This window comes from Drosophila persimilis, unplaced genomic scaffold, assembly GCF_003286085.1.
Source record: "Drosophila persimilis strain 14011-0111.01,24,50 unplaced genomic scaffold, DperRS2 tig00000191-arrow-pilon, whole genome shotgun sequence".
NCBI lineage: Eukaryota > Metazoa > Arthropoda > Insecta > Diptera > Drosophilidae > Drosophila > Drosophila persimilis.
In genome coordinates this window covers 5,045,660-5,062,766 of record NW_020825298.1, presented here as the reverse complement: position 1 = coordinate 5,062,766, position 17,107 = coordinate 5,045,660, and the positions used below count along the sequence as shown (strand labels likewise).

General features: G+C 42.4%; 4 protein-coding genes across 4 annotated transcripts; all 4 read left to right on the top strand.

Moving 5' to 3' along the window:
* Window positions 1–950: 950 nt before the first annotated feature.
* Window positions 951–2,872, top strand: LOC113565705. The gene is made up of 2 exons (XM_026988579.1): window positions 951–1,557; window positions 2,647–2,872. Exons 1-2 carry the CDS (start codon window positions 1,244–1,246, stop codon window positions 2,852–2,854), a joined length of 522 nt encoding a protein of 173 aa, XP_026844380.1. The 5' UTR covers window positions 951–1,243; the 3' UTR covers window positions 2,855–2,872.
* A 111-nt stretch (window positions 2,873–2,983) lies between these two features.
* On the top strand, window positions 2,984–6,479 carry LOC6589121. The gene is made up of 4 exons (XM_002015241.2): window positions 2,984–3,173; window positions 3,242–3,327; window positions 4,821–4,947; window positions 5,429–6,479. Exons 1-4 carry the CDS (start codon window positions 3,113–3,115, stop codon window positions 5,770–5,772), a joined length of 618 nt encoding a protein of 205 aa, XP_002015277.1. The 5' UTR covers window positions 2,984–3,112; the 3' UTR covers window positions 5,773–6,479.
* A 1,319-nt stretch (window positions 6,480–7,798) lies between these two features.
* LOC6589122 (dirigent protein 10) lies at window positions 7,799–9,435 on the top strand. The gene is made up of 3 exons (XM_002015242.2): window positions 7,799–8,106; window positions 8,357–8,968; window positions 9,147–9,435. The coding sequence occupies exons 1-3, from the start codon at window positions 8,037–8,039 to the stop codon at window positions 9,383–9,385; spliced, it is 921 nt and encodes a 306-aa protein (XP_002015278.1). The 5' UTR covers window positions 7,799–8,036; the 3' UTR covers window positions 9,386–9,435.
* A 2,759-nt stretch (window positions 9,436–12,194) lies between these two features.
* On the top strand, window positions 12,195–16,523 carry LOC6589123 (cell wall protein DAN4). Its single transcript, XM_002015243.2, has 3 exons — window positions 12,195–12,424; window positions 15,423–15,956; window positions 16,020–16,523. The coding sequence occupies exons 1-3, from the start codon at window positions 12,364–12,366 to the stop codon at window positions 16,229–16,231; spliced, it is 807 nt and encodes a 268-aa protein (XP_002015279.2). The 5' UTR covers window positions 12,195–12,363; the 3' UTR covers window positions 16,232–16,523.
* Window positions 16,524–17,107: the final 584 nt, after the last annotated feature.

Sequence of the window (17,107 nt, the reverse complement as noted above, 5' to 3'; positions counted from 1 at the left end):
ACACTTATAGGTGAAGTACTTGTAATATTTTCCCATATAACATGTTTTCTCGTCATATTTTCCATTTCTCTAGTGTACTTTTATGTCATGCACTAACTTTTCCCTTGAAAGTTTTTATGTGCCATAAAATGATCAAAGCCATCCGCATATCACATAAAGCTTATTTAAATAAGTTATTCGACACAAAATGTATTTAGGTTTTAGTTTAAGGAAATTGAATCCCAAATCAGCCATTAAATATACCCATAAAATACCTCCTCTATCAGAATATATAGTGCAGAATAATCCCCGTGAGTGGGGGAATGGATATCCATTGTGAAAGAAATTTTTATGTCTTGACTCTCCTTGCAACCCCAGCATTTGCAAGCGCATTTGTAGCGATTGATTCGCCCAGAAGCTGCAGATATGGCCAACGATAAAGTTTTATGTTTATTGCCGGCTATGGAGGTGGCTTGACGCTGTCCTTGGTCAATGCCAGGGCCAGTGCCAGTGCCAGTGCCAGTGGCAGTTAATTAGCTTCTAGAGAGAGCTGCCGGCAGCAACAGCCACGCGTGTACCTCAGGGCGTATACGTAATAAAACTCAATTAAACTAGAGTCAACAGAGAGGCAGAGACTGCCATTTACTGACGTTCTCTGCAGAATCTTTTATAGAACTGACATTTACCGACGTTCTGTTCGAGGATATTCCATTAGCAACGTTGCTCCTTTTATTGAGCTTCGGTGGATTGTCGGAGATACTTAAACCGTAAATATTTCATAGCTGCGGCTGCACAGGAAAAAAGTTTTTCAATTAGCATGCCAGGCGAAAAATTTCAACTAATTAAAGGCCATTTTGTGGGCGGAGGCGAAACAACTTTTGACCCACAAATTGTTGTTACACATTTTCTTCTTTTTTTTTGGCAAGACAAAATTTATGGGCAGGCAAGGGCACGAAAATAAAAGCACGCTTTACGATGTGCACGGTTCGATGCAAAAGATAAGCAGGTTGTAAACCCAAGTCAAGTCGTGGCTATATGTTGGATATGGAGCGCTAGAGAGACCGTTGCAAAAATGTGTCAAGTTGTAAAAATCGAAAACATAACTTATGGCTGCCTCTAGCGACTGCCATGCATGACCTTTGGCCAAAGAAAACACAATAACAGGGCAGAGCTAACAACAACAAAGACTTGGAGAAAAGAATTGCTAACCGGAAACGGAAGCGTGCGTAAACATTCTTTAATTATGTCCTGTCGCTGTTAGCAAATGAAGTTGCGGCATGCAATGCCCGGGAAAATGGATGGGAATCGGAGGAATTATGACATCAACATGGGCGACCAGCAGGCGACGACGTCACCATCATCGCCATTGTCCAGACAGACCCCGACTTGCCCAATGTGTCCTTGTCACGCAGCAGTCGAAACGAATTGGACTAGCTCTGATTTCAGTTGGTTTTTTTTTGGCACTCCGATTTACATTTTCCGCCATCCACCACGAGACGGCAACAGGCTGCACTTTGGTGGCCGACAGCCAAAGTTTCTGGAGCCAGGATTAACCCTGGAAATGGACGCCCCGAAAGGGTAATTGAAACAGATTCTGGTTATACATTTCGCTGGCAATTCACTTGCCAAAGAAACTTGTTGATCGGAGATTTTACAGTGTGGTTTTGCGAACAAAACTAATCCGGCGTCAGCCATGTCAATATGTAAATAGAAAAAAAGAGTTTTTCTAGCCCAGAACAGCGTCCAAATAATTTTTGGCATAGGATTAGGCTAACAAATTGTTGGACCACCACAAAACAAGTTCACTGCTGGTGGCAACCCACGCTACTAATCCCACTTTACCCCTACTATCCACCCCCACCCCCAAACACTCACATATACTCGTGGAGAAACAAGCGACCACATTAGCCAACACTTTTGGCGGATTTGGGGCCAGGGCCGGGGTCGCGACCTACACCAATCACAGTCTGCATTGTTTATGATAAATTGAAACGCTTGCCGGCGTGCACTCTGCCCCGCGGGAGATACGGCTGTCATGGAATGGTAGAGCAGTAAACCCCTTTGGATAGCGATAAATAAACGCCCACACCCAGGATGTCAGTGTAGTCGTCGTCGTAGTCCAGAGGCGAGGTCAGAGCCAGAGCCAGAGCCAAAGTCAAGCCGCAATGCAAAAAAGCGGATGAGTTTTTCGCTCTTGGGCGCCACTAATTGCTGCGCATTGTTGCGCCATCCTGTGGTCTCCAAACCCGTTCCTGAGACAACTCCCCAGGCACTCATAATTTCACAGAATCCCAAGGATCCATTTCCATGGCTCCATGGCTCCACGGCTCCCCCTCCGGTGTGGTGTCGCCACGCAGCTCGCTCTTCATTTTCCGCTTATTTTATGAATACATAATTTCATTTTGGCTCAACCGCGCCGAGTCCAGTTACTGATAGGTCAAATGGGTGGGATAAACCCCACTCCCTGGACTCCTCCAGGACATGGTTTATTGCTGCTGGTTTCAAGTGGCTGCTGGCCTTGCGGCCAAAACAGTTTTTGGCTAAGAGATTGCAATATTCGAAAGAGGGAGGCTGCTGCTGCTGCTGCCGCTCTTTCTTTGACGAACGCTTCCCTACCAATCTTTTGGTTTTGCATTTCGCAATTTGAATAATTTTTCTCTTTTGCAGCCATGTGGGGGTACCCAAGATGTTATTACTGTCAGAATCAGGAGCCACTCGAGCGACGACGTTGACGTCGACGTCGACTACGACGCACCCACGCAATATACACCAGGAGGGAAGAAGGACGAAGGACGCAGGACGCAGGACCCCCGAGACGACAGTAGTCGTTGCCTGTGAAGCCTTCGTTTGGTACATTCGTGTCCCAAAACGATGACGTCGCCCTCGTCGTACCCGTGGCTGTCGGTTCAGTCTAGCGTAGGTCCTCCTCTTGAAGGCAATTGCCTTTGCCTTTCTGGCTTCCAATTTCAGTTTTCATTTGGCCAGCGGCAGTGGCACAACACACCAGAAATTGTGGCAAGTGCGAACACAACTGAGTTGAGAGCTCAGGGCGCGAGTGGAATAAAATATTTGAAAAGTTTCCAAAAAATTAAATATAAATCAAAAACACAGAAGAAGAAACCACGTGCAAATAATGAGCTATAAAGAGTCGGCTATTTTGTGGCTGTTGGCCCTGCATTGCTGCATATCGTATGGTGTGTGTTACCTGTGGCTATATGAATGCTGAATTTCAAGTAAACCGAAATATCCTTCTATCCTGCAGGCGCAGCCATACAGTGCTTTGTGTGCGATTCGAGCGACAATCCCAGTTGTGCCGATCTGGGTTCCAATTCGAGCATAGTGCCGGAGGTAAGTCGCTGAACAGATTACGAATTGCGAAAGGCTCATCCATCACCAGTCTGGTGGATTGATTGATGATGTGGGACCTGTTGTTGAGTTGCGTATTCGAGAGGCCCGTCTCTTCTTGGCGGCACATTTTTAGCCCGGTCATTTCACTTAACCTTTTGCCAGCCTAATCACATCTCTCGTGACCTTAATCAAAGTGCTGGCACTCACAAATTAAAACTACATGGCCCATAAATCTAGCACCTACAAAAAAAAAAAAATAACTATACAAAACAGGAAAACCTGTTAGAAATAGACCCCACAAAAGCGGAAACGGAAACGTGCAACGTCGTCGTCCTCCGCCTCCGTTAAGTGAATTTTCTGTTACTGGCATCTCTCTCTCCCTCTCTCTCTATCCAAAAACTGCGAGTGGTGTCCCAGCGAGAATGCCAAGGCAAGCGACGGAATGAAAAGAACTTAACCCGGCCACGTGCCAAACAGTTGGAATACTTTTACAAAAGTCTAACAACGTAAATTTTCAGCACTTGAGTTCCTCTTTCTCCCCCTTTGTGACAGTTCTGTGAGGGAATCTCGTTTGCTCTTGGCACAAAAAAATTAATTCAATTCTCTTGTAGAGCAGCAACTGCCAAAACGATTGCCATCTATGATTTGTAATCTCTGTGTAAAATAAAATTGAATTGGCAAAGAGAAAGATGTATAACAACGACTGCCAAAAAGGAATGGAATGAACAAAATCCTGGAATTTACGGAACAAAAATATATGTATGTTTGAAAAGAGAAACGCGTACAACCAGCTCATCTTTATTATTTAATCTGAAATGTTGGATAGACTAATTGCAATTCAATTGTAACTACAACTCCTACAGTTTGTTCTGTTCCACTTTATACAAAAATTGAAACAAATGAACAAAGTAATTAAATTCTTCGATAATGATGAGAATTCCAGTAGTTTCAAGCATTAAGCGTAATCTTATGCTACTTACTTAAATTCCATTCTATTCTCGTACTACTATTTACTTATTCAAGCTATAAATTCCACAGCAGTTGAGTAACTCAAAATATCATCAAGTGACTAAACCAACTTTAACGGGGAACTATCCACCTTTAATAAATTTCTGAGCTTACTTATATAGGCCGTAGTTATGATTAGAGTGCCCTTATTTCTCCTCATATTTGTGATAACTGTGTTGAGTGCAGAGCAGCGCAGTTTCAATAATCGTTATGTGAGTGCATTTTCCCCATTGATAGCGAAGGTCGTCTCGTGGCATCGCAATGCATCAATACTGATACTCGTATCGCTCATTGAACATACATATATTTATAGATAAGATAAATCACTTACTAGCAATCACAATTAAGGCATTAATTACAGACTGGAGACAACATTGTAGTCAATGCAAATGCAAAGCGATTATTTCTCTCATTATTTCTAGTGAAAGTCTTTTAGTTCATAAAAGACACAATTCTTCAAGATGGTTCTATCATTTTCGTTTCAGACCTGCACTTTGGACAAAATGAAGTCACTGGACACCTGGCTGTTTGATCTGAACAAGTTCTCCTACTTCGATAATGGGGCCAACAAGAATCCGCTAATGAATTGCCAAAAAGTTGTGGCCAGAGATCGTAAGTAAAGAGGGTTTTGAATAGGAAAAAGGTTGACGACATGTTGGAGTGGAAGTGTTTGAAGTGAAAATTGAGACATATTTTTCCAAAAGAAAGAAAGGATATTGGATTGTGCCTAACCTTCGAATTAAGATGTTTTACGATTATCTAATATATGTATTTACATCTAACTCCATGATTCATTTATTGAACCTGAACCTCTGCTCTTTGTCAGCTATAACGTATATATCTGGTTTATGGCTGACTTTTATCAGAGAATGGTTTTGCGATACACATTTCGTTGCACATTTCATTATCAGTTTTTTTTTTATGACGAGGAAATGTTCAAATATTCCCACTTTTTATGAACCAGAATCGAAAAAACCTTTTTATAAACAATCGAGATTTATCGATTTATTTTCTTTGGAAAAATATAAACTGCACATCATTTTCACCAGAATATCATAGTTAGAGCTATCCGTTCTCTACTTTCTTCCCACAGCTGACACCAGAAAGATCGTAACGGCTCGCTTTTGCCAGCTGGACACTGGAGACTCGGATGCCTGTGAGATTCTACGAAGCAAGCTGCGTATCACCAATGCGGGCGACAGCAGTCGCGATCAGGGCCGGCGGGAGCGGGACCAACAGCAGCGACGCAAGGGCCAGCAGGGCTATGGCTATGGCCAGGAATCGGCCGATAATGACGAGGAATCGGAGGAGGATACCTTCTTCTGTGACATTTGCAGATCGGATCGGTGCAACGGGGCCGCGGCAGTGACGTTGACTTTGGGTTCGGTGGCGGCAATCCTTTTGGTAAACCTAATGCCCGGACTAATACACTGTTGAAGGAGGTGTTGGTGGATGTATGGGTGGCTTATTGGTAGCGTTGGTTGCATTTAGGTTGAGTTACCGTTAGCGTTACCTTTACCGTTGCCGTTACCGTTTACTTTGTAAATATTTGAGTGCAATGTCGTTGATTTGAACAAGCCCTTTCAATGGCACTCGCCCTCGTCTCCCCCCATCTACAGACCCACGCCTGACCCTGCCCCACCTCTCTCTTTACCTCTCCCCAACCCCTAGCCATGTAAGCACACACACACACACAATCACACACGTTCCAATACACCGATACAGTCCCACAAACACAGATACAGACACAAACTCGACAACCTCAAAGAGAGAAAAGCTCATTCTCTTTTATTCAAAACAAATATGAAAACTTTCAATTACCACGAGATGAGATGTTGATGGAAGGGAAAATGGACCTCTAAGGGATATGCTTATCCAAATATGTACTACATACGATCCCATATATCCCATATATATCAAGGATGGAGGACCTGTTCCATTAGCTCTTATTGTAGCTTTATTATATGTTGATTGTTATATTGATAATTGTTAGGGAAGATGAGTATAAGAATTCACCGATTGCCTTTAATTTTCATATTCATAGCAAGCAATATAGATGGGAATTATAAACATTAATACATATACATATGTATTCTTAGGTAACTTTAAATGTGCTTAAATCGGAGAAAACAACTCTAAGAGAATTCTAATATATTTTATGTTCAATTACAGAATTTATGGATTCGTTTCATAATGAAATTCCTTCAATGCAAAAACCGCACGCAGAAACAATCAACAAACAAATATTATACAACCAAAAATATGCGAATTTAACAAACAAAAATATGCAATAAATGCAACTAAATGTTCAATTAGAAATCAAGCAAAAAGAAGGATAAAACCCAAAAGCAATGCAATATATGATACGATATATATACATAAATGTAAACTGTAAATCTGTCAAGGGATGAGCACTGAGATATAGCTTAGATATGCCTACCAGCCACGCCCACAATACACACTCTGATTTTTAGTCAAGCAATCAATTCTGTTTAGTTCATAAGCGAATTCTCGAGTGGAACTAAGATCGAACTAAAATACTTAGCGAGCACACGAATAAATGCTGTATGACAGTATAACGATTTTGTGTAAGACATTTCTACGACGCGATTGTGGGAGTATAACAGTCATAGATGTGATTCTTTTTGTGATACCCTTTAGGGGAGGTATAATATCATTCTTGCAGCGGATGGTCACAGTGGGATCTCACTCTCTGTGGCAAGATACTGGGGGTGTAAGTATGTTGAAATATTAAAAAGTATGACTATCTACGAAATCATTTCAATTCCTTCCTCAGAACTTTATTGAGATCTCTTACTGAAAGACTCTAATTATTGGGAAATGTTTGGTGTTTGGCAACTTTCTGCTGAGATCTTTCAGAACATACATATATTCTTCATCATCATCAAGAGCTTAGATCATCGATGATCATGCCCTGATTTTTGAAGCGAAGAACTCTTTCAGTTTCAAATTTGCATGATTCACCAACTCTTCAGGATCATTAGGATAACAAATTCTTTTCAGAGTAACATATATATTTCCAAAGCCAATTCAACTAAACTTCCTTTAATATTTTCAAGCATCTTTTCCCTAAAGGTTCATCGAAATTGGATCAGTATATGATAAAGCAAACGCCTTGAGGTATATACACATTCGACTTTCATTTCTAGCTTGTTGATTTTTGACTTGTTTTCCCCCAATCAAAGATAATTTTCCCATTACTCATGTAAGATGCTCGAGTGCAACATCCCAGCTCCCCTCGCCTTTCAATGCTGTCTCTGTCTTTCGCATTTCATTGGAAACGTCGTTGGCGATGCTATCGTCACAGGTTATCTCTGTCGCCGGGCGGGACATGTTTCACCAAGGCAGCAAATTATTTTCTCTACCCCCCGCCTCGTCTCCAGCCCCCACCATTGCATGATAGCCCAGAAATCTATTTTGAAAGAGGAAACAACAGCCTCCTCCATTGCTGTCGATGTCTTCGGTCTGGCAGTTCCATTTGAATTTTCGGTGGCGCTTGCTGACACGAAGAGTACCAAAAAAACCAACCAAAAAAAGAACACCGGAACTGTGAAAGAAGCAGTACTTTTCGAGCCCACATTCTCATCCGGGGAGCGCTGCACACATCGAAAGTTGTTGAATTTTTTGACGCGTTGACGGTTTGCAAATTGAAAGTTTTCTCCTTCGAAACACACAAAAGAATGCAATCGTTGTTGTTCTTGTTGCCGTTGCTGCTTCTGGCGTTGGTTTTCAGTGGATCAGGTGTTTCAGGTATGTATAGCACCAGGTGGTGTTCTGTTGGCCATAAATCACACGGCACTAAGCCATGGCACCCGTCCGTTCCTATGCTAATTGATTGACCCCAAACAAAAAGTTGCTCATACGCACCGTTGAACCCTGCCAGGGGCCCAGGCAGGGCGGATTACTCATCCGCCTGATAAGAGCTGCTGATAAGACCTGTCACGGTCGCAATGTGCACCAACCCACAACTAACCCAAGGTCGTCGTGTGTGCTTTTCCAGCTCTGCGTTGCTATACCTGTCAGGACTGCGATGAGACGGCCAAGCTGAGCGAGATGGAGGTGTGTAGTGCCTCGCCCACGTCTGCGAATGGTGATGGAATGCTCATGGCTTCCATTTCCAGCCAGAGCCCCAGTGTGAGTCCATCCAGTCCGGCTGCTAGTCCGGCTGCCAGTCCTGCTGCTAGTCCTGGTGCTATTCCAGGGACAGGTTTGTCCAAGCCCCCAGCTCCTGCTGCTGCTGCTGCGATTAATGGTAGCGAGGAAGAAGATGAGGACTATGACAGCGATGAGTCAGCTCCAAATGCGGCACTGTCCTCCATAGGCATAGGAGCAGCTGCTGCAGGAAACGGAGTTGGTGGAGGAGTACCCGGAGCAGCAGTGGGAGCAGGAGGGGGAGCAGCAGTTGGAACAGGAGTGGGAGCAGGACCAGCTGCAGGTGGTGCTGCAACCGGAACCGGAACCGGAGTTCGGCCCGGAGCTGCTGCCTCTATTGACAGCGAAGGCGACGAGGACGAAGACGAGGACGAGGATGAGGACAGCGATGATCGACGCAGGCGTAGAACCGTCAGACAGGTGTCTGACATTGCCGTGTGCTACACAGCCAGGCTCCAACGTAAGCATCCACCTTATCGTACAGGCCATTCACATTGCTGCATCGATATTGATAAGATAGTAGCGAGTAACGATGACTGAATCATCGACTGACATCCTCCGTGACATTATCGCAGCAATGTGAACTGACTTTCACCGAGACCTTATCAGTTAGCTAACCCCCTTGATATATCCACCAGGTAACGATACCGTGATCACTAATCGGGGCTGCACCATGGCCAGGTCGGGCAATCAGACCGCCGCCTGTGATGCGCTCTTCGAGAACTGGAGCGTGATGGGGTGTCAGCTGTGCGAGGAGAATGGCTGCAATCAACCCATTGACATAACCACGGGATCGATGTATGCATCTGGCTCAAGGTCGACGTCAGCCCAATGGACAATCTCAGCACTGACGCTACTGGCGATTCTTGTGGCCTAAACTGCGGAACGGACGGAGCGGGGGATTGATAGCGAAATATATAATATATGGCCCCAAAACAGAATTCCAAGTCTGAGTTGATTTTTGGAATCGCAGTTGGGTGATTTATGAGAGGTTTGATTTGATTTTCGTCTATTTATGGCACACTTACGCCAATGTCTCATAAAAATGGCAAAATTCGGGAGGCAATGAGAGCACCTGGGCTATTTTGGCATAATTGTTTAATTGGCTTTGATAAGACACATATATAACTATGGTTTCCCTTTTTTCTGGTTGGTGGGAAAGTGCCCACTCATTGGGGGCCGCTTCATGTTCATTCAACCTGGAACTTGTAGGCGGGCGAAAGCACTATCAGAATCGAATCAATTAGGTTCGGACGATAAGTCATCCATCCAGGCACGCAGGCTATGACGATGAGGGGAGGGTGCTCCCGTACGCAGTTATGCGGTTAGAATTTTCAAATAGAACTCAATGACTTCATGCAGCTAATAAACTGATAAATTGATAAACTGATACACTGCCCAGAGCCATTTAGCCTGATAAGCGATAGGTAGTCGAGTGGCAATTGCAGCCTTAAATTTCTACAAGATTTATGGCGCCATAAGAGGACTGGACTGGGCTGGACTGAGATTGATATTGGTATTGAGAGTTCTCAATCGGGCGATGAGCAACTCGATGATGAGGAAGCTCGATATCAGTGCGCTTAAGGAAACTTGTTCTAAGCAGACAAACGGTTAAATCAACTGCCAAATTTGTTATGTTGCTCATAACTTTCACATATATAAGTACTATATACAATACGAGTATCGAAGTGGATGGGGGTTGGGCTCGTGTTGGGGGCATTTTTTTGCTTCCCCGTTTTATTTTCGTCAATGCTGTCTCACAACTTCCGGGCCGCAGTTGTAATGACGAACATGCCCAAAAGGCTTTCGAAATTCTCAGCTTGTCTTGGGGCTTTTTGTTGACGATTCTGAGCTGTAAAGAGCACTCTTCTGGGGGTAGAGAAAGAGTGATATCGAGACTGGCAGTCAGAGCAAGAGAATCGTCACTCCGCGCTTTACGTGATGTCGCCGACACTTGGATTGATATTTTATTCCACTTTTTGGGAAGTTCAGCTTTTTATCTCCCGTCTGCGGCTCTCAGACTGATGCGTCAGTTGTCTCAAGCGGCACTAAACAGATCTACTGACTATTCGGCACGAACCCCCCAGATGAATGATATACTCGTATATATGCATATTGAACGCACGATTTATGATGGTCTCTCGACCATCAGAAAGCCATTTCAGGGCCAATAGTTATAGCCGCTAAAAGAGAAAGAGAACGAAATGTTTTGTTGCATTTGGGCAGTTTTGTTGCGAAAAACAATTCAATAAATCTTAAATGTAATAAAGCGAATTCATCTCCTAAATTTAATATGTATTTAGATGGAAAATTTCTTTGCAACCAACTATTGGTAATATTCTAAAAAAAAAACGAACTCTTTTCTAATTAAATCATTGAATGACCTGTTAAATAATTCATCTCTTCTTTATCCATGGATCTCCACAGGTTCTAAGATTGTTCTTTTCTTAGCAAACTTTTTCTCTTTTTATTAGCACATAATTGTTTTTTCAGCTCATCTCTCCATGGGAGAGCTCGTATATTCTTTTGTTTTTATTGATAATAAAATATATAGAAAATTTAAAAATAAAAAAAAAACACAAACAACAAAATATTTGTATTCCAATTGAAAATGCAGTTTTGTTTGCAAATATATACATATGTATATATATATTCACACCTGATAAAACTCACCTTATCGGTTGACCTCTATTTGCCAGCCAGCCCGTCTTCACCCTGTTTTTGTAGGTCAGTCTGGGAATTTCATTAACTTTCGAGTGGATTCGACCTTGCTGCGCACTCGACTGGAACATTTCGTACTGGTATAAGCTCGTGCGACTCCAAAGTTCTTTCGCCCCACCCAAATCTCACTCCTTCTCCCGCACCGACGACAAGGTGTCAATAGGATGAACCAATAATATTGCCATCAAAATATCACTGTTAATTGTTTGGCTCTGTCTCTGCCTTTGTCCAATCCTGAGTTTGTTTGCTTTGCGTGATGTATGTATTTTTGATATTGAATAATAATCATGGGACATCAACAGAGTTAATATTCAAGAAACGAAGCTTGCGAAAATTGCGAGCGAGTACATATATAATCCATTAATTTTCCCATTAAGAGGAAGTGCACCGATTCCATTTGCTGACTAAGAATAAGTATCGTATCGTTACTCAATTTTGAGATGGAAAGGAACGGAATCACTTACATGGCAAATACCTAAGAGCCGATCGCATTGGAGACCCAACGAGAAGTCACCCTTCAGAATCAAAGAGTAAACAAAAGAAATTTAAGAAAAAATAGGTTCAATCAAATCTGAACGTAATGAATGGGGTAGAATTAATCCCCGCAACTGAATCATATGAATGGGAAAGACCTGACAACCGATCGGCCGCTACCGTATCGCTATGTAAAGAACCTAAGAGAAAAGAGCCCCCGGGAACGGAAGAGAATCGGTAGAACAAAGAACTCTCTTTCGGTTTTACTTTCAGGCAATTAAATTTTGCGCGCTCGCCGCTTCTGCATTATAAATTAATTTGTTATCAATAAAGAAAAGAAAAGTAAAACTTGTTTTACGGTCTCTCCATTGGTCGCTCTCCCGCTCTCTCAGCGTTGGAGCTGCTGGCGCCGTAGCCGCTGTCGCAGTATAAAACTCTATAAAAAGTCTGAAACAAATCACAAGATTTTCAGTTAAATTTGAGAATTTGCAAACTGCGGTCGACCCAGCACACAGACCAGATATCGCGAAAACAAAAGACACAAAGTGCAAATATAATACAACCAATTAGTACATATACTATATCATCTGTGGGACTCAGATTTATATAAAATATATATCCGAAATATATATTTTAAAATAAAACCAAACACACAGCACCATGCCCAGCAAAAGTCACATCTTTTTGGCCAGCTCTCTGCTGTTGCTACTCGCGTTGCCAGGTAAGGACTATACTCGAAGTTGCCGAAAGGGTATACTAGAGTATCGGGAAAAGTGTCGTGATAAAATTTGATGGGTGTTTCTTGGAGAAGAAGTGATACATATATCTGATGGCATACTAAGACCCAAGGAAAAACTGAAATATGCACAAAAAGTGTCATGATAATATCGCATATCATTCGATTCTAGATATTCTGGACATCTAGATAAATTCAAATATTCAAGTCGTGACATTACCGATATCTGGACAAACCATGCAAGTATATCCGATATCAGATAGTAGCCCTCCCAAGCCGTAGGCCCAGCCAGAAAATCATATGATGTCTGATAAAAAGGTCTTGTGGCTCTTGAATTGCTGCTGCCGCTATAAATAAATGAAATTTGTGTATCAGATTTTATTAGTACATAAATGTGCAGCGGCAAAACGCGCATTCGAAATGAATTTAAAATTCAAGATCATGAGCGGTTTCGCCATCGAATTTTGAATATCAAAAAGCGACAGAAACAACGTCAGCCGACGCAAACGACATTAAAAAGAGTAAATTAACTCTTTTTTTTTGCTGTTATTATTAAACTGTCATAAATAATGCAAAGATTGTTGCCAATTTGCGGGCATTTCAGTTTTCGATTGTGATGCGGAAATGTCATCCGACTGGAATTGTTAAGAGTCAGGCCCCTACGCCCTGCCCACTAGAAGTGCCATAGGTCCCCTCTAATTTATGGCTCCGATGAAAACTCAGTCAGTCAGCTGCAGTTCGTGCAGCTTTCAAATGGATATGAACGAAAAAACTGAACAAATACAAAATATTATTTGACATTGAGCTGGCGCGCCAGGCTGTCCGCTAATTGAAAATGTTATAGTTACACTTAACACATTTTGCAGCAGCAGCGGCCCGAAATGGGAAAACTTGTCTGGCCCATTAGCACCGCTTAGAAAATACCTACCTCGTAGCCAAGGGGGAGAAAACCTGAAATTCTGTAGTTTTTTCACAGCAATCTCTTGACGCAATTGCGAACGATTTAATCTGGGACTGTGGGTGTTAGCCGGGTTCTGGGGGAGTTCACCAAGTGTATATTACCTGACAAATACAGAATGACTATTAAAAAATATGTATATTTCCACTTAAGAAAATAACTTTCCTCGCATTAGAGATTTATATTCCAAAAGGTATTCCAGTATAAAAAATGGATAAAAAGGCGTTAGCTGAGATATGTGTATATCTGTTATCTGTTTTTTTGGGAGACCATATTCTGGGTGAAGCCAGTTTGAAGTAGCCTCATTCATGAATTTCAAAAGAGGGATATATAAATTTAGGAGCAGAAAGATTTCTTGTCTATGGGAAACTCTTTGCAAAAAGATATACATATTTTAGTAATCGTTGGCCTATGAAGAAATCAAGTGGTTAGGTAAGATATATGGCGTATACTATATTGAATATTGTTTTGTTGCTAGATGCTAAGGGAGGCCTGTAAAGACGCAATAGAAATGGTTACACAAACTTCAATAGAGGCTGCACTCTGGCTCAAAGATTCAATTAAATATGTGTTGTACAAGTCGGCACTTCCCAACAGCAAGCAAGCTTTTACGATCCACAGAGTATATTGACTTACATAAACCGTCTAGAACTCTGGAAGCTAAACAATTAAACAAGAATTAAGGCTTAATATTAATGAGTAAGTCAAATGCAAAAGTCAAATGTGCAAATTCCAGAATGGAGAGGTTCGGTGGCGCTTATCACGTGCCATTAAACCCACAACAAGCTGTGCCTCACCCCAAAAGGCAGCCATCAATCAGAATGATTTATGATAAATTAAAAAAGAATAAACACCAAAAAATAATATTATAAATTAACACACGACAAAAGTTGTCCATCATTTTAACAACAAACAAAAATTTCCAAATATTGGGATCTTATCTATAGGGGAACAATCAAGTTGAATAATATCTATAGGGAGAACAATCAAGTGGGGATTTTGTCTATAGGGGACTAGAGTCAACAGGTGTTTATCCTTAGGAAAACACTTGGTCCAATCATAATAGGAAATAAAGAGATTATAGATCCATCGGAAAGTAGTTAAGAGAGGATTTATCGATTGTGAAAGCCACAGTCCACAGGAGAATTATGTATAGGAAGAACTGTCGAAAAAAGTTTCATCCATAGGAATAACAGTTCACAGGAGAATGAATGAACAATCAGTTTGAGAATTATCTACAATAAGCGAGGGAATAAACTATAGTGAAATTAATACCATGGGGATTTATCTATCGGAAACGCAGTCAGTGTGGATTTATCTATAGCGAACGCAGTCAAATGGTGGTTTAGGCCTATTCGAATAATCTTACGGGAGCCATTGTAAGGGTGAGTCACCTGCTATCTCCGCTGATAGTTCCGCATCCACATCCCCAGATAACACTATTAGGGCAATTATGGCAATGTACCCATCCCGTCCCGATAAGTTTGTCTGTTTGTCTGTTTACCTGTTTGACGCTGGCAAATATTTGTGCAAGAGTTGCAAATGCAAATTGCTCAGAGGGGGAGGGGAAATTCAAATGAAAAATTCCAACAAAGTAGTTGCTGCTTAAGAACAAATACACTGATGCCAAAGAATGGACAAATAATACGCCAAAGTCGGCGGTTTATAATTTGTGTTGATTTATGACCCTCACATGATCCACTCCGCGCCCTGTCATCGGTCGGTGTTTGCCCAAGCTATATATTGAGCACTTTTAACTGATAGATAGCTTTTCCTGGATAAGAGCACATGTACAAAAAATATGGGCAAGGCACCCGGACAATAACGAATAGGGAAATAAAGAAAATTGTATACATGAATCACATTCAGATGATGGATAGCTTTTTTTGGGATATGAATATATCAAAAAAGGTTAAGACCCACAATATATTAAGAATAGGGAAGTACAGATTGCAGATCGATCGATATACATACATATATGATAAAAGTATTTTAGTAAACACCAACTTTTCCTGCTATTTGCAGCGATTAATGCCGATCTCATGTGCTATGTTTGCGATGATTGTGCTAATCTGCAAAAAGACACACCACTACTGGCCTGCAATGATGACTTTTTCAATCAGGGCGGCAGCACTGAAGCCTCCACAGTGACCACCACCACCACAACGGAGGCGAGCACCACCACGACACAAGAAAGTACGACTGTGGAGAGTACGACACCGATGGAGACGAGCTCCCAGAGTACTACCGTAGAGACCAGTCCCGCCACCACTGAAGCATCAACCACCACAGTGGAGAGCACGACCACGGAACTGATCACAGAGAGCACTGCGAGCACAGAGGCGCCTGCACCGACGCCACCGACAGCTGGACCGGTCGAGACCACTACCGGATGGCCAACGCCGCCCGCCGAGGATCTGTTGGCTCTGGCGGCCAGGAACACCACACGTCTGGTGGCCGTGGAGACCGAGAGCACCACACCATCGATGGCCATCAGACAGCGACGATCGGTGGTCGATACGGAGTACACCTTCCACTGCTACTCCGTGCAGGCGAAGGGTGAGTAGACTATATCTGAACAATCTCTAAACCAAGACTAATCATTCCCTTTCCTATCAACAGTCAATGGCACCCTGATCACAGATCGCGGTTGCTCCCGCGTCGGCACCTATGAGGCTGTCTGCGAGCAGCTGCAGCGCCAGAACAACGGGACGGAGCTGTCCAACTGCGACCCCTGCAGCATGAATGCCTGCAACGGCAGCTCCACGCTCCAGGCATCGCTCCTGGGATCTCTTATGCTGGCCATCGTAGCGGCTGCACTGCATCGCAACTAGAGACCAAGTCATCATCATCATCACCCGGTGCTACAATTTAGTATTCCTCGTTTCTTTAAGACAACACTCCCACACACACCAACAAAAGACACACTCATAAGACAGCACTCATCGTTAAGTGATTCGAAATTTTATATAATTTTTAAGAGACACACAAAAACACACACAACACACACGCAAAACGAATATCGAAATATATACAATGTATTTGTATAAACTAATTAAAGCTAACCAAATGTGAAGCATAAGGAAAAAACTTAATAAATACATAATATATAGTTTTAAAAGGAAATCCAATTAGTTTCAAAATTTGCCAAACATTATCAAAGAAACTCCAGAACAAGTTCGGAAATGCGTTCGTTCTCGACTCCATAAACTATAAAAATTTTATCATAAACAGCTGTCTGGATTTCGAGCCCGAGCAGAGATATGGCAGCCAAAAATGTACGATATATTTTCCACTTTAACAGATATGAATTGTTGTGGCCATAAACTCTTCTGAATGTGAAGACTAGATCTGCAATACGTTCTGACAGACAACAAACATATCCAATAAAAGAACTCTCGCTGTGTCTTACATATACTAACAGACAAAGATACAAATATTACTATTAATGTAAGAAGGAGTGGGCAAGCTGTCCCATTGAAGGAGCAGTGGTTAGCAGCGGGGAACAGCAGTAACAGCAGAGTCACAGCAGTCACAGCAGAGGAACAGCAGTCACAGCAGAGCAACACCCGTCACAGCAGAGGAACAGCAGTCACAGCAGAGTGAGATAAACAGCAGACGAACAGCAGACAAGCAGCGAAGGCAGGAGGAGAGTACCGCAGAGAAGAAGAGGAACAGAAGAAAGACTAGACTACCAGACTAACGCGTTT